Genomic DNA, 22,342 nt, shown 5'->3' with positions numbered 1-22,342 from the left:
GTCAAGTTTATACTCTTTTCGAGAAAAATTACATTTGGTGTGAAACACCTACACAAGAATAAGCTGAGAAAATGAGAGCTCGCGTTTCAGGGGTTAAACGTGTTCGCAAGGCTTGTTCTTCACAACTCCTCTAAGCGCGCCTTTCCGGACCTGGTTTTGTGGTTTCGAGGTTTCGAACTGGCGAAAGAGGTGTGTCTGTACATGATGCAGCATTTATGCGCAGTGTTTGGCAAGGTTTCTAAAGAACATTAGTGTGTCCTTGCAAATGGCTCATTGCTAAAGAGCCCCAGCTAAGGTGCGATAATGAGCCCATATTTCCTCTTCATCGTTTTCCTTGAGCCACAGACGGTTGCTCTGCTGCTCTTTGTCTCTAAAGTGCTGCTCGTAAAGTTTCCAGGAATCCGCAGAAAAAGGAAGAAAGCCCCGCACTTGTGCTGATGCAAGGGCCCTCTGTTTGGGTGAAAGACAGAACGTGACGCAACAAAAAAAAAAAAAAACTACACTCTGCGCGACTGTTTTAAGTGTGCCTAGTCCAATTAAACTCGGGGAGCCTAAAAGTGTCCGCTTCGCGGCAAGAGTCTGGGCTTCAAACTGCGGTGAAGGTTTGAACTTGGGGATCATGCAAACTTTGGGTTTTCAAATTAAGCCTGTGTTCAGGATTATGGTTTCAAATTAGGGCTTTAAATCAGTTTTTGTGTTTCCACCCGGGGTAAGGCTGTCAAATTAGGCTTACAAACCTGGGAGAGGGTTTCAAACTAAGGTTAGAGGTTCAAGACTAGGCTCCGGTTTTGCAAAATTTGCTCCTCCGCGGCATCAGCTACTCCAGGAAAAGACGGTGGCCATGTTGTCAATGAGGGCGCGGGGAATTGTTTACGGAAAGATGGACGCTCCATCGGTCATCAAAGACTTCCCAAACGCACCTTTTGCCACCTTAGGGTGACATTGAGCAACACTGCTGGCCTCCTCCGCATCCTCCTTCGCCCGCAACCACGGAAAAGCTCGGTGGCCAGACGGCCGCCAGACAGCCGCCAGACGTTTGAATTATTCACCGGGTGACAATGACTCACGGTGGCTGAGCGCTCTCGAGCGGGACGAAGAGGCAAGACGTGAGGAAATGATGAAGGAAGGGGAGGATGCGTGGAAGAAAAAGAATGTTGCAAGAAAGGGTGGTGAAGACGGCAAGGAGGGAAGAGGAGGATGTCATGAAGGAAGAGGAAGGGTGCAGAGAAAGAAGAGATTGATGAAAGGAAGGAACCAAGGAGTGCGAGAAGGGAAGGAAGGAAGAGGGGGATGAAAAGAAGATGGCGAAGCAAGCTCGGATCGGGTGCAGAGAAAGAAGAGATTGATGAAAGGAAGGAACCAAGGAGTACGAGAAGGGAAGGAAGGAAGAGGGGGATGAAAAGAAGATGGCGAAGCAAGAGAAAAGTCCAAGAAGGAAGAGGAAGACCGAAGAACAAAAGATGCAAGGAAGGAAGAAGCGGTGCCAAGGTAAGGAAGAGGTGAACATAAGGAAGGAAGCCACAAGGAGAAAAGGGGAAGGGTCCTGGGGCCATGATGGGAATGGTCAGTCATTGTAGCCATGGCGGTCTCAACCTCAACTTTCAAAATGGCTCCCTGAAAGGTCATTCAGGCCCGCCTTCCCACTCGTCAGTCTGTGCGCGTGCGTGTGTGCTGTGAGCTGGCACGCACTGACCTCTGAGGTCCGGCCCTGAGCGGACGGGCCCGCAGGTGGTGCTCTGTCTGGGCATGCGCAGCGAGGTGCGCAAGGGGGTGTGCCTCTGCTCGTCAAGGTAGGCCAAGTCCTCCAGGTGGGCCGAGCTGGTGGCTGTATGAAAAGGGTGGAGTGGGGAGAATTATTGTAACAAACATGTACGAAAATACATGCAGCCCAATATTAAGTGCACACTGTTGTTGTTGCACAACAAATGCCTTTCCAAAAAGTAATAATGCTCAGATTTATAGCAGAACTGGCAATGCGCAAGCGATAATAACAATAAAACACAATTTATTTTTGTTCACTTTCCTTAATTTCTCGGTAAATAATTCATGAATCTGGAAGATAACATTTACTCTTGGCTAGGAAGAGGTCTGTCCCCGACCGAGTGCCGCTCTAGTGGAACGTGCTGTTGCATGCAGACCTGGTTGTAATGTTTTTATTCACTATATGAGACGCTCATAATATTATAAACAGCTCTCAGTATGTGTTGCCGACCGCTGCAAGCTACCACCAAAATAACAAACATTAAAGCTGCCTGCAGCAATGAAGTACAAAGAACAACAAAATCACCACAAAAAAGACACTTTTAAACATCACGGTCGACTTCCTAATTGAAATGGATGGAAGCCCCCGGGGCACCACCATTTTCATGGCAAATCCTCCGAAATGATCATCAAACTTTGACACCATTCTCCACCCACATGACACATCGTAGGCAAGAGCCATGGCAAATTAGAGTCGCCCATCTGTCTGGGACTCTTCTTCCAATTGCGGCTCATTTGGGCAAATTCCCTAGTAAGAGTTGGAATCTGCGCAAAATGGCTCCTTCAAACCAAAATGGACGACTTCCTGTTCAGTTTGGAGCTTGGGTCCTTGAGGCTTTTTCATGATTCCTGTTACACTTGGGATAGAAGCGCCTGCAAAAAGTAATGACTTTTAGGGCATGTCTCCCTGGTGCTTAGGTACAGAAAACTATTTGAGAACGATTACTGTATTTCATTTTTTCGATATCCTTGAAGGCTACCAGTGTGTAACCTGCCCACTAAATAGGAGCCTTGTAGTGTTAGCTCAGGGGCCGGCCTGTATTGATTGTTTTGCAGATTACAATATTTGGCAGAATAAAGTTTGGATGATCAGTTAATCGGTCCGTTTATGGGATGTCGCTGAATATTTGTCAACTGTGGGCTCGTGAAGCCCCGTGAGACTCTTTTATTTATTTATTTTTTTAAAATTAATACAAATAAACATGACTTCAAAATTACACAACAAATAAAACAAATTCTTTTTTTGGTTCCTGAACACTTACACAGGCAGAGCATTTGACCGTTCATACGTCATATTTTGTCTTGTAGTGTCTGATCAACTTTACAGCAGAGTGAGAAGGAAGCTGATTTTTAGAATTTTTAGAATGTTAGAATGTCATTAGCGTTGCGTTCTGTTGTGATGTATAAAAAAAAATAATAATTGTGACAAAATGTTTAGGCTGATTTTAAAAGCGTGAATATCAGCCTATCAAATTCGTATTGCCACACAGTATGACTTGCTGACCGCTAGTCGGAAGGCCTAATCACATTCCACAGTTAGGTAGACCTAAAGTGACACTAGCAAGCAGAAAACTCAACATTAGTCAGACAGAGTCATTCGACTATGCAGAAGTCCTCCTATGAGTGCGTCGACCTATCTTATTTGTGAGCGAAACTAGTACAGAGGCCTTAAGATGGATATCAGGGATAGCGAATACACCATCAGCTTTCCATGCAGGCTGTGATCATGTCAAGTGGCCAGTAAGTGCGCATGGGAAAAGTGCTTGCAACAAGATGGACTCCAGAAGCGTTCCTCCGCCAGAGGAAGCCTCGGCGGATGCGATAGCCCGCCCTGTAGAATTCCCTCCTCTCGCCGTCTGTCACTCGGCAGATCTCTCAGGATTAATTAGCCACTCAGATGAATGTCTTATTCATGAAGCCCGGCGTTGGCTGCTGATTGTTTCGCGGCCAATACGCAATGAGATTAGATCGGCCGCGGACGTGATAGACCTTCACAGCCCAAGCCGGCGTCGTGACAAACGAGGGCGCAAACGATTCCTGATAACGAACATGAGCGGGGATGAAGGGAGGCCGGCAAAAGAATGGCGAAGGAGACCACCGCGGTGTTTTTAACTGAATAGATGGATTAGTGTTGTACAAGCAAGGAGACAATTTCTTGAGAAGAAAAAAAAACTATCCAAGTGACAGCTGTTGTGCGTGCCGATCCACTTCAGATAAAATCTCATCTAATCTCCATGCGACAGCTATCCAGTCGTTATCGTTGTACTCGCACAACAACAACTCAGCAAACTGACAATTAAAGGCTGTTTGGAGTTCAAATTTCTCCACAAACGGATCAGATGTTAACTTCCAAGTTCCCACCACTGCCAAAAGCGAACCGGACCTTTTCTCCATATCATTTTGAGAGGTTTAGACCAACCCGACGAGGAGCCTGACAGGCAGACACTAACTCGGCATTATTTACATAGTCGACATTATCATGAACGCCACTAGTTGGATGCTTTGAAAGAGACTACCTGCCCGGTGCTTGCTATTTCAAAACCACTCATCATGATTTGCAGTCCAAATAGCACCGAGACTCAATTCCCCATTCCAGAAAGTATTTTTCTTTCGTGTTAGTGGTCCTTATCACCATATTCCAATTGTGAATAAAGCAAGTTTTATACCATCATAATAGCATGTTATCACGTCCTGGTAATTCTGCAAAGCGCATCCCACCTACCACCAACCCGAGAGGAAGACACAGCAGCCCCTCTGCCCTGACCTGGTTCTTAGTCTCGTTCCAAGCGCCATCAGGCTTCTGCTGACGAATCAAGTGTCCTTCTAAGGGCCAAAACATGAGCTGCACGGGCTTCCCAAAGTGGAAGTTAAACGGCAAATGAGAACATTGAAAGGCACACCCTGGAGGGGTTGGAGCGTGGGGTGGGGTGGGGGGGTCTATAACTTAGTCTCTGAGAGGAGCAAGAGGAGACATTAATCTGCTGCTAAGTCAAGGAGGAATGACTCAGGGCCACTGAGCTGAAAAGGTTCAATTTTCTCAATTTTCAATGCGAGGATTCCAATCGGTGTGCTCATCTTGTCTATCTGCAATGCAGCAGTCTGTTCACATCACGTCCGCCGCTGCTGTGCCAACGGGATAAGTCTGCGCCGAGGCACAATGGCGGGAGGAAAAAGAGGAAGCAAAGGTGGACGGGAAGGAAAGAAGAGGAAAAGATGTTTAACCCGATGGAAAGAAGGTTAAGCAGATACGTAGAAATAAGCTTTGGATAGGAAGGGGGAGGGGGGACTCTTTAAACCTGTTAAAGAGAAGGAAAATGTTAGGTGGGAAAGAGGAGAAAAAAAATTAAAATTGAAGAGTGAAAGGAAAGAATGTTGCTATGAAGTAAACATGGAAAAAAAACATGAGGGGAAAACTAACTGGTGGAAGCACGTAGCTCTGCCGGTGAGTTAGAAAGGGGGATATTTGAAAGGAAAAACTAAACCGGTAGGGTGGAAGAAAACGGCTGGAAGGAAGCAAGGAAGGAAGCGAGGGAGGAAATGAAGGAAGGAAGGAAGGAAGGAAGGAAGGAAGGAAGGAAGGAAGGAAGGAAGGAAGGAAGGAAGGAAGGAAGGAAGGAAGGAAGGAAGGAAGGAAGGAAGGAAGGGGGGGACACAAAGAGAAAAGCAGGAGTGAAGGAAGGAGAAAGAAAGGAAAAGAGAAGACTATACTAAGTGGAGAAGGAAGGAAGAAAAAGCAAAGAAAGAAAGAGCGTGATTGGCACATTGTTTGACAACGCGATAATACTGTATAATTACGCCTGGAAGTCAATAATGGCGGCTGCAAGATTGCCCCGCCTACCACGAGGACTTTGCGTGCTGAGTAATGGAAGTGAGGCATTCATTGGAGGATGGATTCCTCCTCCTGATGGGAGAGCGTTAGCGCCCGAGGCTTTTGATGTACCGCCGGCCACGCAAAAGCGGCCAATGGGAAGCCGGCGTCACGGTGGCTCTTTACGGTGGCGGGGAAAAGCGAGAAGGAGGAATGATGCAATTGTGCCGTTTCAGTCTTTCTCGATATTGACGAAGGCGACCCGCGTCATCATGCTCTCAATGCTAACATACTGCAACGCCAGCAAGTACGAGCATGAAAGCGACATTTACAAACTCCTACCGTGGCTTCAATCAGCCAACCCGAGCTTGAAAACTCGCCCCTTATCTCCAAACCCGAATTTGAATTCTGATGATGAAAGTTCCTCACGAAGGAAAAAGGCAAGCGGGAAAAGAAAGGAGCAAAGAGGTTGGGTGCTGAAATATGTCACTGCTGCGAGTGTTTTCAAAAGCCGAGCAAGCATATTTCTGCGAGGGAGGGAAGGAGGGAGAGGTCTGGAAGGGGACTCACCGGCCACAGAATTGGGTCGGGGCATGAGGTACAAGGGGATGGAGTGTGCCGAGGGCGAGGACATGCTCTCCAGGCTGCGCTCAGGGATCTTGTTGAGGCTGTACGTGGACGCCGTCATGTTCTCGTCCACGCGGTACAGGAAGGAGTCCATGCCTGATTTCTGCGACTGCCACAGTTTCAGGTTGCCACGCGAGCCCTCTGTGCCGCCGCCGCCACCGCCGCCGTGCTTGCTGCCGCAGCGCTCCATGTTCTCAGAGTAGCTGGTCAGTGTGGCTGCACAGACAAATCATGCCAGTTGGGAACCACGCGTGGCAGATTGAAATTGAGACTATAATGTTGACAACCCAACTTTAAACCCTGACCCAGGTTTGAAATCCTAACTTCAATCTCTAACCTTGGGTTGAATCCCTCATTTGAAACACAAATCTGAAACCTTGGTATGAAACACTGACTGAAAACTGTAACCCTAATTTGCAACCTTAACCCATCCTTTGTAACCATAATCCTAACTCAAAACCCAATTTGAAACCATCGCCCACATTTAAAACGACAACCAAATTTGAAACCCTAACCCTAGTTCGAAACCCTGCCTTGAAACACAAATTTGGAAGATAGCTTTGAAAACTTAACCTCAATTTGATACCCTAAATTTAAAGCCTATCCTAGCCATGAAACCCTAACTAGAAAACCGAAAACAGTCTTGAAAAAAAACACATTTGAAACCTTAACCAAGAACCCTTATCCAGATTTGAAACCCTACCCCTAACTTCAACCCCTCACCCTGGTTTGGAACCCAAATCTCAAACCTTTATCCAATACTGAAATCCTGTTTTGAAACCATAGCCAGAGGCTTGCAGCCCTAACCCTTGATGCCTAACCCTTTTACTTGAAACCCTAACGCTCAATTGTAACCCTTAATCCTGCTTTTTTAGTATCTTCGGGACATTCGAAGGCACTCTCACCGATGATTCCGCTGTCGCGGCTCTCTAGTGTGGAGGTGGGGCTGGTGACCGAGCCGTAGGCGCAATCCCTTGTGCCCGCCTGGCCCGACATGGGGGCGGGCAAGGTGGAGCAGGGGCTGCCCGCAGGGGGTGATGCGGTGCTGCTGGTCAGCGTGGAGCATGGGCTGATGCGCTGGTTCTGGCCCTGCGGCGACAAACGCACACACACGCATACGTTAAAATTCCGTTTTGAAGATGTGGACGACATCAAGATGGTCCTGACGAAGGAGCAGGAGAACACTTCCAGGAATGCATAAAAGGCTGCAAAGGTGTGTTAAGACTCCACAAAGAGAAAACTCGTCGTTCAAATTGGAAATCCATCTTTTGTGACAGCGGTACCGGAACTTTTCGGCCACAGCTCACGCAACAACGGAGAAAGAGAGTCATAGTTCGTCTCCCTGCGGTGAGTCCCCAGCGTGTCAGCTCATGTTCATAGCCCGAGCACCACGGGAGACCTAAAATATTAAAAAAAAAGCGGCCGCTCCGGCTGCGAGTACCCTCAGACGCACCCGAGCATAAAAAAATCATGCACGTGTATGTGAAGTGTGTGGAGATCTCCGTTGGGAGGAGAGGAAAGGTGAAGTGGTGCTCAAGGCTACATCCACCTGACTGCGGAACACACTCGTGATAGTTGCGCATGACGTACATCCACAAAACGTAAGATACTGTTACACCGATGTTACACTGTTACACAAGCAAAATAAGTCACATTTAGCCCGATAGCCGTTTAATTTTACATCGTTTATTGACATGGAAACCTAGCAGTCCTGTAATGCTATAACGATGGTAGCGATGGAGCTTTACGCAAATGCTAACATCGCTATCCCAACTTGGTCCAGCTCAAACAACATTAACACAAGCAAAAAAAAAAACAAACAAAAAAAAGAATTATTTAATAATGTTAACTGCTCTGTGGTAGATGTGAAGCTTTGAGCAAAATAGCTACATCACTCCACTGCGTACTGGCAGCTAATTGTTCATCACACTAAGCGAGCTAATACCAGCAATCGCTTAATATTTTAGTTTATGATTTATGCATCGGTTTCACAGGCATCGTGTTTTTTCAAGGCAAAGCAGTGTACTCGACATGTTTACATTGTACTTAAGGGCAGGTAAGCGAAACAAGACGAGGGTACACGGCGTGCAGCAGGCGGCCGGCGTGAGTCACATCTCTTAAAAAAGAGGCGCTTGAATCAACCTCTCTCGCTCTCTACACCCCCGCCGTGACAGCACCGCTCACTTCAAGCAGCAGTCGGTCCATCACACAATGCTAAAATTTCCACACGTACTGTACCTGTGCAAAAACGTGACGAATAAGCGTCAAATAGAAGTCTATTCCTTGGGCACGACACGTCATGCTCAGCTATGAAGTGATTATTATTATTATTTTTTTTAAGATCAAGTATTAGTTAGCCACACTGATACTACGACATCACAATTTAAAGTTCACATTCAATTATCAAAAGGTTTGAAATCCATCGTACGTTTGCAAAATGTGATGCGATACAAGTGAGGTTCGGCGAGGAAGCCTTTATTAGTCCAATAAAGGTTCAGTGTATTTGGCCGTACAATCAATGAGCTATTTAGAGTATCAATTGCTCTTTTGAAATCAAACGCCATTATTTCCGCATGAACTTGTCCAAAATGTGACTTGATAAAATCAGGATTAGAAAAGGCTTTTATTTGTCCGGAAATAAAGGATTAGTCTATCCCTTTGGTCACATAGATAACACAACACCTCATGCTTAACGAGCGCAATTTTGAAATTAAATGCTATCATTTTCTCATGTTTGTATAAAATGTGATAGTTAAAAAAAAAGGGGGGGGGGGTCGGAGAATAAGCCTATTTTAGTTTTGTAATAACAGCTTATTGTATTATTTGGCCACAGGCTACTATGACCTAGTTAGAGAGAACACATTCAACTATTGAGTGGAATTACAAAATCAAATGTTACCATTGCAGCTTATTCTTGAAGAAAAATGTGACATCATACAAGTGGGGTTTCAAAGAATAAGCCATTATTCAGAGATTTCTCAAACATTTGGGGTTTTGGATCCTTTAAAAAAAAACACACACACGCACACACACATACACAAAGCCACCATGGTCAAAATCAAATCACTCTTTTCAATATCATCATGTCGGGATGAAAGGTGAGAATAAAGAGTTTTATGAGTTTCCAAAGACAAAGATGCAATTGTATGAGGATGTTAAAGAACATTTTTAAAGGGGAAGAAAGTCCTATTTCAAAGTATGTACTACCGTTTCAAATCTTTATGACTCAAAGCTACTGTGATGACGATCATACCGTTAAGATGAATTAGTAATGTAAACAACAGGACATATTCAGCCCTGCCGAGAGTCCTACAAAGCATCCAACAATGACCTCAAGTCAACAGGTGATTTGAATGCCGGTTTGCATCCTACCTGTGGGTCTTTCAAAATAAGAGTCACTTCCTCTCACCTGTCTGGCCTCGGGCTCCTCCATGCTGTAATGGGGACCGGCTGGCCCCTCGCTCGCTTTGTCTCCCAGAAGGAAGCCCAGGCGCGTCATCAATGTGTTGGCGGCCTCATCCACCGTGGGAGGGGGGCCCAGCTCCTGGCTCGACTCCCCTGCGGAGGCGGCGGGAAGGAGAGAAGAGAGGGAGAATGAGCGTTAGGTGGCGGGGGGGAAATAAGAGCTATAAAGCAGATGCTAATATAAGAGGCGACGTGTCCACCTGGATGCATCGCACCCACATCCCGCCCTTGCTGCCTGGACGTCTTAAACAAAGTCCAAAATGCCTTCATTCACGAGCCTTTCAGGAGAAGCAAACGTCACTCCTGCCTACTCGTGGACAGCCGCTCCTCTTCTGCGACAACGCACGCCCGACGTAACAAGACACGCCGCTCACCTGTTTGACGACGGCAGACAAAAGCGGGCCAGGCGACGCCCTTCTGTCCTGTTTGCACACGCTCTTTGCGGCAACGAGGGAAAGAAAAAGCTCCACCCTCCCCCCACCCAAAAAAAAAAAAAAAGTAAAACAACATGTGGTGCTTTGACCTACTGTAAATGCTGACAACATCAACACAAGCACCTCACGTTCTGTGAACCGGGGCATCTTGTCTCACAAGTTGAATTTGTTCTGGAACAAAGCTCGAAACTGAATGCACCCTAATAGCAAAGCTTTTTTTTTTTTTTTTAAATAGGCACTACACCATTTTAGCCAATCAAAAACAACAGTTACATTTTAAAACAAATAGCACTGCATTGTGTAGAAGAACAACAACAACAACAAAATAGAAGGTATATGTGAAGATTTATTAAACGTATGGAATTTTTGAGCCCGATTCCGATATTTGCGATGATGAGAACCCATTAAACGGATGATTAATTAAAAAATAGAAATATACTTTAACCAATTAAACGGACGATTAATTAAAAAATAGAAATATACTTTTTCAGACTCTTCTGTCCCTTAGGACCTCCAAGAGTAAAGATAAGAATTAGTCAGTGCCTTTGATTTTTAGGATACCTCGGAGAAAAATAATGGGTTATTTAATTAATTAAAAAAAATTATGTGTTAGATGTGTTCAATAAAAAGGCGTGGCTGTCGTGAGTGACGTCACAAGCTGGAGTCGATTCGTCTGCCTGTGAGTGCCTAGGCGTGAGTTGCAGCCTCTATTTGCATTCGAGTCTTTTGACTGTTGCCTGTCGTGTTCAATAAACGGCTGAAAGTGCTTCGGCGCACATGCAAGGTCATTACAGTATCATAATCCCTCCTTTTATTTCACGTCACTTGAGCGAAGTGGCTCCTATTTCAAATTTTGGCTCCCACTAAGTGAAAGGCTCATCATCGGGGAGGGGGGGGGGTGGATGGGATGGATTTGCTCTCGCAATCTTAATTCAACCCGACAATATGCGATGATAACAGTACTGTGATGCTACACCGAGTTAGCCACACACCATTCCATCCAGCTATTATCCAAACCGCTTATCCTCACGAGGGTCGTGGGTGTGCCGGAGCCTATCGGAGCCCATCCTAACATGCACAAAATATAGTTGCTGTGAAATGCCAATACCTACCCTGCTGACACACCCACAATGACAATAACAACACATTAGGAAAGGCCAATGGTTTAAATAAAAAAAAAATAAAAAAAGAACCGTCTTACTGTAGTTATTTTCCAGTCGCCTTCCTTATTTACATGCTATCATATTAGATCATTAGACTGCATCAAGCCCCTCCTGGTTTCCTTCACTACCCGGGAGTGTTCCCGAGCAGAGTGGCTGTAATTGGATGAACGATCGGGACGGTCTGAACTTAAATAAACAGCGGAGACGCTCACTTCGCTTCCTCTGTTGTCATCGTTTTCCAGCGAGGCAGGTCAGACCAGACCGGCAGGTAATTGCGGTGTCCGTTAGACAGAAGACTGAATAATGTCATGTCATGACATTAAACGAAGCCCTATGTCTAAATAAACAGGCAGTTTTAAGCTTAAGAGGCTAGAAAACCATCATCAAATCCAGAATTCAACCTTTGGGACTTGTTAAGCCGATCTCAGGCCTGAGAAAGCCATTTTCAACAAAACACGAGATCAACTTTTGAACTCGTAACATTTTGATGTGGGCTGTGTGTGATTTTATAGTAACATTTGTGAAAGCTTGTCCCAAAATGTTTCAATGTCCCAAATTACTTCTGCTGAAATGTAGTCATAAATATTATAATAAACAAATGAAGGAACAATTATGTAACAGTACGGGCGATTACAGTACAAGGAACATATTAGGTAAGCGACAGCAACTGGGAATGCCCGCCGCTCGAGTCGCATGCCTACTCCGCAAACAACCACAGTCCAGCTCAGCTTCTGGAAAGCAAACACCTTCTCGAAGCGCTGTTACTATTGTACAAAACTATTTTCCTCTCGCCGTATCTTCAAACAGAGTCACGGCAGTAAGTCATGTAATTGTAAGTCCTTGAAAAGCATAACTAGTCACATGTTTGAAACTTTTACTGACCTGCTTTGTTCGTTGCCGAAGAAGACAAACTGGTTTGTTTCCATTTAAATATAATTAAATCTTTTACTATTGACACAAGCATGTTCTTTCCCTTACTGCACTGAACGTGAACTCAACCAAAGTACGTACACAAGTAAGACTTTTTTGTTCTTCGCCACCATGAAACCAAATAAAACATCCTTGCCACAAACAGAGGCATGTGAGAAAACAAATGATAATGCCCTCAGTCCAAACTTTAAGGCCTTTTTTTTTTTTTTTTTGCCAGTAGGAGGCTGAAAGCCATTTCTGGAAAAGACACTAACTGATGTTGTCAGTCTAGCTTGCTAGTACGTTATCATAACACAAGTTACCGTTAGCGTTAGCTTACAGACTACACAAAGTCGATTGGATTTGATAACCTCAACCGGACCTCGGCCAGCACCAAGAAAGTGGAAAGCCTAATTCAAAGCACACTTTGGTATCGAGACTCGTGCGGTGATGTTTTCGTCAACGATGATGAAATAATTTTGCTAACGCCCTTATTTTTTCATCACTATAAGATAATGACGAGCTAAACGTGGCTCTTTGATGAGTAAAATATGATCTGCTGAATGTTAGTTTTTGTTGGCGAGACGAAAGAGAAAAAAAGTTTTCTCATATACCAAAAAATATGTAGGGTTCAAATTGCTGTTCGTTTGTCACGTCAAACTTCAACAAATGAGCTCATTAGCGCACGAATAAACCGATACCGTGTCGTGAGTTTATGTGGCGCTCTCTTCAATGCTATCCTGAGCTCTTCCACCGCACAGACTTCCCATTTTGTAAAGAAAATCATCGCGCGAACTTCTAAGCAAGTCAAGCGGATGTCGTCCCATCACCGCGATGCCTCCGGGCTCCCTAATGGCCCAATGTGAGCTTATGAAAACACACGCGCACACCCGCTCCCCACCCGCTGGATTCCTGAGCTGCAAAAGGGGAGACAGATGGTTGCCGTGGCAACTATCTTTCACCACAGAGCTTGGAATGCGTGTCCGTGCATTCCGGGAAAAGCGGATTAATAAAGGGAAAACTGTTCAGTTTTCACCTGGACACAGAGCAAAAAAAAAAAAGTCTGATGCACGAGGAACAGCAGGAAAAACGGACGACACCTAATTCACTTTTCACATCGGTGGAAATACATCCCAATACTAAAAAAAGCAGCGTGTTAGAAAATCGGGAACATCACTTTCCTCTGATATTATCTGCAATCTCAAAAGTTTCATTCACACGTGAAGGCTCCGCATGTTCAATTTCAAAATGGAAATGATTGACATGAATGGCAAATATTTTAGTTAGCACAACAAGTCGTTTGCTCCAGAATTTGCCGAGTTGCTTTTACTTCAATCTTGGAAGTTTTGGGAAGAGTGCAAGGAACAATTTAGTTGGGTAAACTATTTTTCCTTTGTTGTGAATGGCAGGGAAAGCTACTTTTCCCAATTGCTCAACTTAAAATGTTATTGTTCTGAGGTCTTGAAACTTTGAATTCACTCAGCTTTTATTTTATTTTATTATTACAGTCACTACAGTGTTCAGCCCCTGGAAATTCAAAGGAAAACAGTTTTTCTATATATTTTTTTTTAGGTTGATGCCAAATGCAGCACGAAAAAGCCAAAGCAAATAAAAAGCAGAAAACGCGAAACACGAATAAAAAGGGATGCCTTGTCGATTATTTCATGAATAGATTCAAATGGATGATTAGCAAATACGCTGTGACAGTTTACACCAGCGACAGCAACACAACATCTGATCCATTTGGCAGCAACACTAAAAAAAAAAAAATCCCACAGAAGCTGTTCACGCACATTATTATGGCTCACGTGCTCTCGGATCTAGAAAACTTTGGAGCGTAGATGCATCCTTGCCGTTACCAAATTTCCACTCTGTACATTCCTTGGCATTTTGTTCACGAAAGACAAAAGCGGCGATGACTCAACGCTTTGTCTTCCAATCTATGATGCCAGGGAATCAAGTGGCTACCGCGTAGGATGCTTTTTTTTTTTAAATACTACTCATCCCAGGGACCCTTTGTTGGGGTTTCAAATCAATATAACAGTACGTATGACCGGTTTTGTCATCCTTTACCACAAAGGCCCACAGTGGACTTTTCCTGCTCCACTCTGTGTTTCAGCTTGGCCACATTTAGATATAATTACACGTACGCACACACACACACTTGTGAAAACAATACCGGCCACTTGCAGCTACCCTGTGCGGTTTTCTCTTATTGTTACATGGTGATGAACCCTCGAGACTGATTTCTATTGTCCATGCCTGCATCCATCCACGCTCATGTTAACATGAAGCATAAAACTGCCACTTGAGGGCTGGAACAAAACGTTTGCTGACCTTGTGCTTTCATACAGCATCCCGCGGTCGGATCGTTCGATCATGTCGAGACGAATTCCCTTACGACACACGGTCAACGTCAGGTTCTGTGTGAACGGTAGCAACGTGGAACTGGTGTGGAAGTGGATCCTCCACCCCGTTGCGCTGAAATGCAATGACTTATCGCACGCATATTCCACCACATTCGGTTTCGTGTGAAAGGCACAGTCTCTTGTCACGCCTCTTATTGCGAAGTGCTGACTCACGAAAGGGACCAAATCTCAAGCGAAGTCACCAAATAAAACAAGTGACACGATCTGGCACACCAGCAGGTGTTAAGTCGACACCATGCCGTGACTTGCGCCAGGAAACGCTGGTTAAGAGCTAAGATGTCCATCTGTCTGCCTAGGAAATAAAAGCCTGACTCGCCCGCCGCCTACCCCCCCCCCCCCCCAACCGCTTTCTGCGGTTCTACCAAAGACCCAGACGCCATCGCATTTGGAATCAAGCGCTATCTTCGCTTCAGTGGCGCCATTGATTACTTTTCCCAAAAGTGTCGCATCTGCAGTAACTCGCAGAGGCGGGTGCCTGATCCTACTCAACTTTGGGTTGGGAAAAATGCACACTAAAGATACAGGAAAACGTCAATGGATCAGAAATGAGACACTACCAACGGTATTGTGAGATCACTAAGAGTAAAGCGATCATGCTTATTGCCCAGTGCTTGTTTCAAATACTGGGAAAATGTTGTATGCAAAATACTAAACAAGACCAAAATCTCAGATTTAACTAGGAAAAAAGAAACACACAAAAACTTTAGAAAATAGAAAATATAGAGAAAAATATATTATTACCCATTACCCCAAAAATACACAAATACGCTAAGGAGGAAAGGTGACAAACATATTAGATGAAAGTAAACAATTAGATGGAATAAAAATTAATAGAGAAATATCAGGAAAAATGGAAATATAAAAAAATAATAGGGGAAAATTATTTTAAAAAAGAATAGAGTGGGAAACATACTGGATGAAAAATGCACATGAAAGAAAATATTTAAAAAAAATAAAAATAATATAATAGTTCATTTTAAATAGACAGATATACTACTATATTTTAAAAAATACACAAATACGAGAAAAATAATGCAAAACTTCTGGGTTAAAATGTCTTAAAAATATTCGTGGAATATAATATTTCTAAAATATTTAAAAAACGTGAAAATTTTAGAAATGCACAAATAAAAGGCAAAAATTGCAGACCTATTAGATACCAAAGCAAACAAATTAGACATGAATATTAGGGGAACATTTGTTGAAAAATACACAAACACTCAACAAAAACAAAAAATTAAACATAGACGAATGAAAACATTAAATTATCTCCTTGCAGTGCAACGGCACACCAAAAGGCAAAATTCGAAAATCAGCTATTCCTCTCCAAGATGCTAAACACGGTATTGATGACACTTATATCTGGAAACTAATAAACTAAAAAAAATGCTTTCATCCTTGCAATGCATCTGTCAAGACCACCTACTTGGAGCCCCCGTCGGGCACAGGCTCCACAGGAGAGGCTGGCAAACCGAAAAGTCCACCATTTTGTGGCTAAATTGTGTCGATCAAGACCTCGGAGCTTCACGCGTCTACATCCTCACAGAAATTGAAGCATATCCTCCAGTGACCTGCTTAAGCGGGCCGGGCAGGACGGAATGGAGGGGGTGAGAGGTGGGGTGTCGACTGGGATATGCGTTTGACGAAGACCGGACTGGAGTGCGGATTACAGACTACTCCAGGAAGAGGAGCCGTGTGAGATTAGGGGACGAATATTTAACATTTCACATTCCTCGTACCATTAAGCAACGCGACAAAAGCCGACATGCGGGAAAGGGGGCGGGAGGGCCAGAAACTTACCTGGGCACAATCTATCCAGGTGGGAATTCCAGGCTTGGTCGGGGGAGCCGAGCTCCGATTGCGGAACACGAGGGCTCTCCACGAACTTTGCTTTCCGCAGAGGGGCTGGGAGCAGACAAACACACACACAGGGAGACAAGGCACACACAGACACACGTATATATATTAGGGAGATGAAGGGGGAGACAAGGGGGTGACAAAGAGCTTGTAAAGCTGCAATTTTACAATCGATTCAAGACAAACCACTCAGACAAACCTCCATCGACAATACATAGACAGGCTTGTTCATCAATAATCATTAAGAGGTTGAAGCGGACCCTGTCAATCTTAATTGTTCATCTTAGCAAGATATATTGGACACTTTTGTGGGGAACATTTGAGGGAAATTATTTTCTGATCCAAAAAGCAAGCGGATAATTTCCAATGTGTGACTTTACAAATAGAATCTTCCCAAAAGAGTGGAAGCTTGGCTAACAACTTCCCGGTGGTGTCCCAATACTTGTGTCAATGTATCGCGCAATTTATGTACTTTTGTGTGTGACATTTTACAACATTAGTCCTCCAGCATCAACATGAATCACATCTGAAAATGGGGCATGAGCGGAGTTCCGCAGGGATATGAATGAGGTCCAGGTTTGCTTTCATAACGGATGAACATAAAATGTTGCCGATATGGAGCAACAACGTCAGCAAAGTCCCAAGTAGCGACGTGACACAGCTATGAGAGGAGTCTGCAAACTAAAGTGCCAGTTCCGCAGCATTGTTGAGTCAGCGGGGCGAATTTTGCAAGCATGCGTCGGGCCGCCGCTGCCATCTGCCTTCAAAATGTGTTCACAAGCGTGTTTACTCCAAATGTCTGGCTTTGACTGAGCGCACAAACGCGGACTTTTGTGCAAACAGACATGAGATGAGTTGCTCGAAACGAACGGCAATGAGCGGAGCGAGACGGGTTCATTCGTCGTTTTGTACTTTGTATTTTGAAAGCGGACCAGACGCGAGCGCATCTGGGCACCTTACGGCTGAGGTAAACTGCCTAATTCCATGAATGAATACTGAAAAGGCATGCTACTCGATAAACAGCGCGTGACAGATTTCGTAGGACGCTCAAAGCTTTCCGCATCACCACTGGCACAAACGGGCTGCTAGCAACTTGCAGGCGAAAGTTAGCTTTGCTGTGTTCATGTCATCTTAGAACGTGCAACGATATTTGGCTGGTGTTTTTGTCTCGCTTATGTAATAATAAAGGCCATTCTTTTTTGCCAATATGCCATAAATTTGTCCAAATTATAAAATGCACTCTAAAGTCTCGTTAAATAAACAAATACAAATTATGATTACAATTCACTTTGTGACTAAATTTGACGAAAACCTTTTGGAGTTTTCATTGATTCAAAGCGGACGAAAAGTTTTTGTGGATTCCTGTCATGATAAACATCCTCCCAATCCAGTGCCTATCAGTCAAGTTGGCATTTCACAGCCAGAGAACGATGACTGCTTTGATGTTTTGCATGCGCAGTAGCTGCGGTGGCACATGACCAGGAAGCGGCAGCAAAACAGCTTTGCCTCAATCCACTTCGATTTGGACTTATCCCGATAAGCTCCTCTCTCTTGCAGGCACTGCGAAGAGCCAGCGGCGACTCGTATCGCGCATCCGCCCTCGCCACCGACCGACCGCGCCATCAGCGTGCGACGTAAACTGGAGATTAACGCGTTTGTTTTGTTTCTCTCCCGGATTTTCACCTGTGTGAAAGGGTTGCGGGAGCGACCATCTATCCCCGCGAGTAAATCCTCTCCGCGGCGTCGGCTCCCGGCGACTTAAATCTGGCGGATGTACGGTGGTGTTGTGTTGTGAACGCGCGCCAAGCCAAGGATGGCTGACAGTGTTGATGGATGGCAGTAATGCAAATCCACTCCTCTAATGAGCTTATGAATAACTACACCTACATTGTGGGTACATCAATGCACATGCTGCACGGAGTAAACGCTAGTACGGTGAAACGATAACTAAATTTGGTAACTTGAGGCGAACCCCCGTTTATTATGAGGCATACGTTCCAGATGCGATGGCAAACAGGTGAAAATCTGCGACATGGAGAGACCGCGTCAAGAAAACGAATAACTCCCGCAAGCTTAAATTACATATGAACTGAGTGAAACACATTTTTTAAGCAGACTATGTACTGTATGTACAGTACTTATGTAAAATGTATTAATTACAGAGTATTTGCCTTTAAGAGGCGTGGCGGTGTGACAACATTTTATACTCTTTACAATAGGAGACTAACTCTGCACACATTCCTCTACCTGCCATTATTTGTCTTTTTTTGTGTGTGTTCGCATTCAGACTATTTCATCTGAAAGGCAACCTATTTGAATCCATAAAACCTTAAAATGCTAATCGTAACATTTGTATTGAGTGTGTTGGTCACAAAAGATCCTTGGCAAATAGGCCTGTACAGATTATTATCATTTGTAATGTGTTATTTCGGCATTGCTGTCGTTTTGAAGGCCATCAATTCACTTGAAAGTGAAAGCAACGTGAAACTATTCATCGACACTAATATTGTGATTCGAGGTAAACAGAATGGACTCCGTTTTAACCATTGTGGCTTGAAGGCTCATCTGATTGACATATTTCTCGATCCCGGGAGTCTCGCATTCTCATCTCAGCTTCTCCTTAATTTAAATTTCATTCCGTATTATACCCATAATTCCTCAAGGGAAATTCAAGGTGCACTCTGCTGTATATTTTGAGCGACACACCACATGGCGAACCCGATCAGACATGCAGGCTCGATGTTGAAGCGCTTCCTGTTCGCATGGTTCAACCACATGTTTTTGAGCGATATACAGTTTTTCACTGATCATTTGTGATATATTTACAGTAGAGTTTAACTGTTAATACAAGCAATTATAATTATTGAAGTGCGCCATTTGTGGCAGAGCTCTGAACTAAAAGCTCCGTCAGATTAACGTGTGTGTCTTACAAACCAAATGTGAGATTGTTTCACTTTTTTTTTTTTTAAATTCAGTGGGTGCCATTTCGATACAGATGCGCTCAACTGACCGAATTTTGAATGCATGTTTTCTCCACGCTCATGAGAATGTGTTCCACAAAAGGTTTCCAGTTTCACTGGAGGGAAGTCATGGTCACATGCTCCCAAAAAAAAAAACTAATCTCGGCGACAGCAGAGATGCAAATAAATATATAAAACAATATGCTCGCATTTTAGAAGACGCAACACGCTCATTAATTCAATTCGGCTGAATGAAAACAAACTGTGATATGACGAGACGTCATCTCGCGTCCTTCGGCTTTGTGGCTTCGACGTTATTGTATACGACAGCTCGTGGAAGACCGCCACTAGCCACGCTCGCGTATTTTTATCTCAAGATTGCTTTGAATAGCAATCCCTAAAATGGACACAATCATTAGTTCGACAGGCTTAAAAAAAACACAGGGCCTTTCATTTATGTAACATACGTGATATGGACCCTAATTGAATATATACAAATGCATCTCAATAACTACGGGAGAATAAGTTCATTTACTTCAGCAGTTCAACTCAAACTTTTGTTGACTTGATGCTAACATATGGCTAACCCTGTCACCGCTCGACGCGGAGTAGAGTTGTGTTTTTCCGAGTATGTAAATTGGATTATTTTCACGACTATTTCCTACCTAACTGCTATCATAATCAAAAAACAATAATCATAAAATAAAATACTTGGACCGTTTCTTCTCCTCACATTGATTGAACTCCAAAATCCGATTAGCTCTTGGAGAAGTCGCTAGCTTCGTTGCGTGACTTTTTGAATTGAACCTCAAAATCAAAATGTACGTACGATTTAAGTATGTACCGTTTGTCCGTACTTATAAGACGTACTGACGACTGGGCTCAAATTGCCAAAAAACAACCATGCAGAGCAGATGTTGTTGCATCTAGTGGAAGTCCATTAGCCAGACTGCCTCTTCTAATTTTTATGTAAGCTCACGTACGCGTGTGCGTTCGTGTGTGTGCGCGCGCAATGAGTATGCGTGTATCAATCATCACCGCCTTGGGAGGATTATGCGAGCAAGGTGAAGCTCAGGCAAAATTTTAAGAAGGCGGGGGCGCGGCGCATATTCGCTAAGAAGGCTCATTATCCCCTAAAAAAATAAATAAATAGCATTATTACGAGGCCAGCGTGGCGTCTAATGATACTAACGCTCCGCCGGCAAATGGAAGGAGGAATGTGAGGATGTGTCGTCAAAGGAATTCTTAAGTCACTGACAACAGTCTGGCTTGTCCGCCTTCACTTGACAACATGAGGTTGACGGTGTCGTGGCATATCGAAACCGATTTTTGTACAACAACTACACGTGCAGGTAAAAAAAAGCAAGTCGCAAAGTACAAGTCGTAGCTCGACCGTGAAATGTTTGTGCGGCCCAAAAATCTTGTTTTCAGTCAAGCTGAATTGATGTCACGGTGACTTTGTCGCTGTTCTGAAGGAGCCGTATGACAAGGCGGACTTTTAAGATGGCGAACCCTTGACCGAGTGACATCCTGGTCCAAGATTTATTGTCCTCCCTTTTACTCGCAACTGGGAAATGGTGATCACTGAAGAGCGATCTTTTACAGCCGATTCCCGAGGGTCTGTTCTCTCGTGACTCGGCAGCATTTGCGCTTGCGGCCGTGCGGAAGATAACGAAGCCTCTACAGAGCGACATTCAAATGACCGTCTCTCACGCCTTTGTCGGTGAAGTGCACCCTTTGCTCGCAAGGGGAAATTGGGATTGAACTGCCGTCTTTTGCGGCCGATTCCTTTGGGTCAGCGGCGTGAAGATGTGTAGACGCACAAATGTTAAGGTTAACTCCCGCCTTGGCGGAGATCTGCGCCGAGACCGGGTGACATTCTCGACGATGCGGTTTCTTGCAGCACTTCTGCGAAAATATTTTATCTATCGTCGGAAAAGGTGATTGACAGCTATCTTTTCCAGTTGAGTCCTTAGGATCTCAACTTATTAGACTCGGCGGGATGAAGAGTCGCGGATGATAAATGGGGACTGAACAGCAGTCTCATTCCCGAGGCTCTGCGCTCCCGTGACTCGGCAATATTAACACATCGTCTGTTGTGATAATTCACTTTTGTCATCTCTGAAGGTGCGAACGGCAATTCCGCTCGCCGCCAGGTGCATACTGGCACACGATACGACCGCTTCATCATAGCGACGCTGTCCTGACCTTCAGTAAAGCTCGGGGGCCGTGCGGCAAATGTTTATCGCCCTCCGGGGGCCCCGCTGAAAACTGAGGACCACGCCCTTCTTGTCACTGGCAAAGATCTCAAGAAGACAAGTGAGCGAAAGCAGAAGCGATTAAGAAGCCGCGGTGGGTTAGCGGGGCGACGGTGGCGCCGCCGACCAGACGGACGCGGCTCTGAAATAAACGGAGCAAATGTGCCTGCAGCCGACGGAGTCGTGTTGAATGCTAATGGTGGCGCGGGTGTCGTTGCGCAGGCCTGAAAACCTCGGACACGCTTGTCACGAGCGCGTGCGCCCGCGCGCACACTATTTGCGTGTATGTGTGTGTGTTCTCAGCTCTCGGTGGTGCGAGTAACCCACTCCTCTGTTTTGTAAGCAAACCTCTCTCTGGGTTATTAATAGCACACTGCAGGGGCTGCTAAACACCAAGGTAACGTGGAGTAACTTCGTTTGGATGAATAGCGGGTAGGTAGAGCGGCAAAGTCACACTGGTACTACTGAGACAAATGAGACCTGAGAAAAAACGTGTCTTGGCTTTTGAGCTGCAAGTATTTTTTATTTATTATTATTATTTTTTTGAAACACGCAAGCCAGGTTGACAATTTTCAAGCATAATATTCAGACGCAACATCTGATTATTGTTACTGCACTTTTTACCCACAAATGATTTCCGATTGGCTAAGAGATCTGATTCGTTTTGACTT

The 22,342-nt window shown here is 44.6% G+C and overlaps 2 protein-coding genes across 17 annotated transcripts in view; both read right to left on the bottom strand.

The window, feature by feature from the left end:
• The window catches only part of gngt2b (guanine nucleotide binding protein (G protein), gamma transducing activity polypeptide 2b), an 84,465-nt gene that overhangs the window by 29,044 nt on the left and 33,079 nt on the right, over nt 1-22,342 (bottom strand). The gene's annotated exons all lie outside the window — the stretch shown is intronic.
• Nucleotides 1-22,342, bottom strand: part of tanc2b (tetratricopeptide repeat, ankyrin repeat and coiled-coil containing 2b) — a 69,020-nt gene that overhangs the window by 16,304 nt on the left and 30,374 nt on the right. For 10 of the 16 annotated variants that reach the window (XM_052070437.1, XM_052070438.1, XM_052070439.1 and 7 more), the window contains 5 exons: nt 16,397-16,501; nt 9,606-9,754; nt 7,102-7,285; nt 6,140-6,412; nt 1,694-1,825 (listed from right to left, as the gene is read on the bottom strand). In XM_052070437.1, coding sequence (XP_051926397.1) covers nt 1,694-1,825; nt 6,140-6,412; nt 7,102-7,285; nt 9,606-9,754; nt 16,397-16,501 — 843 coding nt within the window. Of the gene's footprint in view, nt 1-1,693; nt 1,826-6,139; nt 6,413-7,101; nt 7,286-9,605; nt 9,755-9,861; nt 10,081-11,296; nt 11,732-14,504; nt 14,677-16,396; nt 16,502-22,342 lie in introns of those variants that run through there. The other 6 variants (XM_052070434.1, XM_052070436.1, XM_052070444.1 and 3 more) reach the window with 4 other exon arrangements.

Source organism: Hippocampus zosterae, chromosome 7 (assembly GCF_025434085.1).
Source record: "Hippocampus zosterae strain Florida chromosome 7, ASM2543408v3, whole genome shotgun sequence".
Taxonomy (NCBI): domain Eukaryota; kingdom Metazoa; phylum Chordata; class Actinopteri; order Syngnathiformes; family Syngnathidae; genus Hippocampus; species Hippocampus zosterae.
This window is presented reverse-complemented; position numbering and strand designations above follow the sequence as displayed.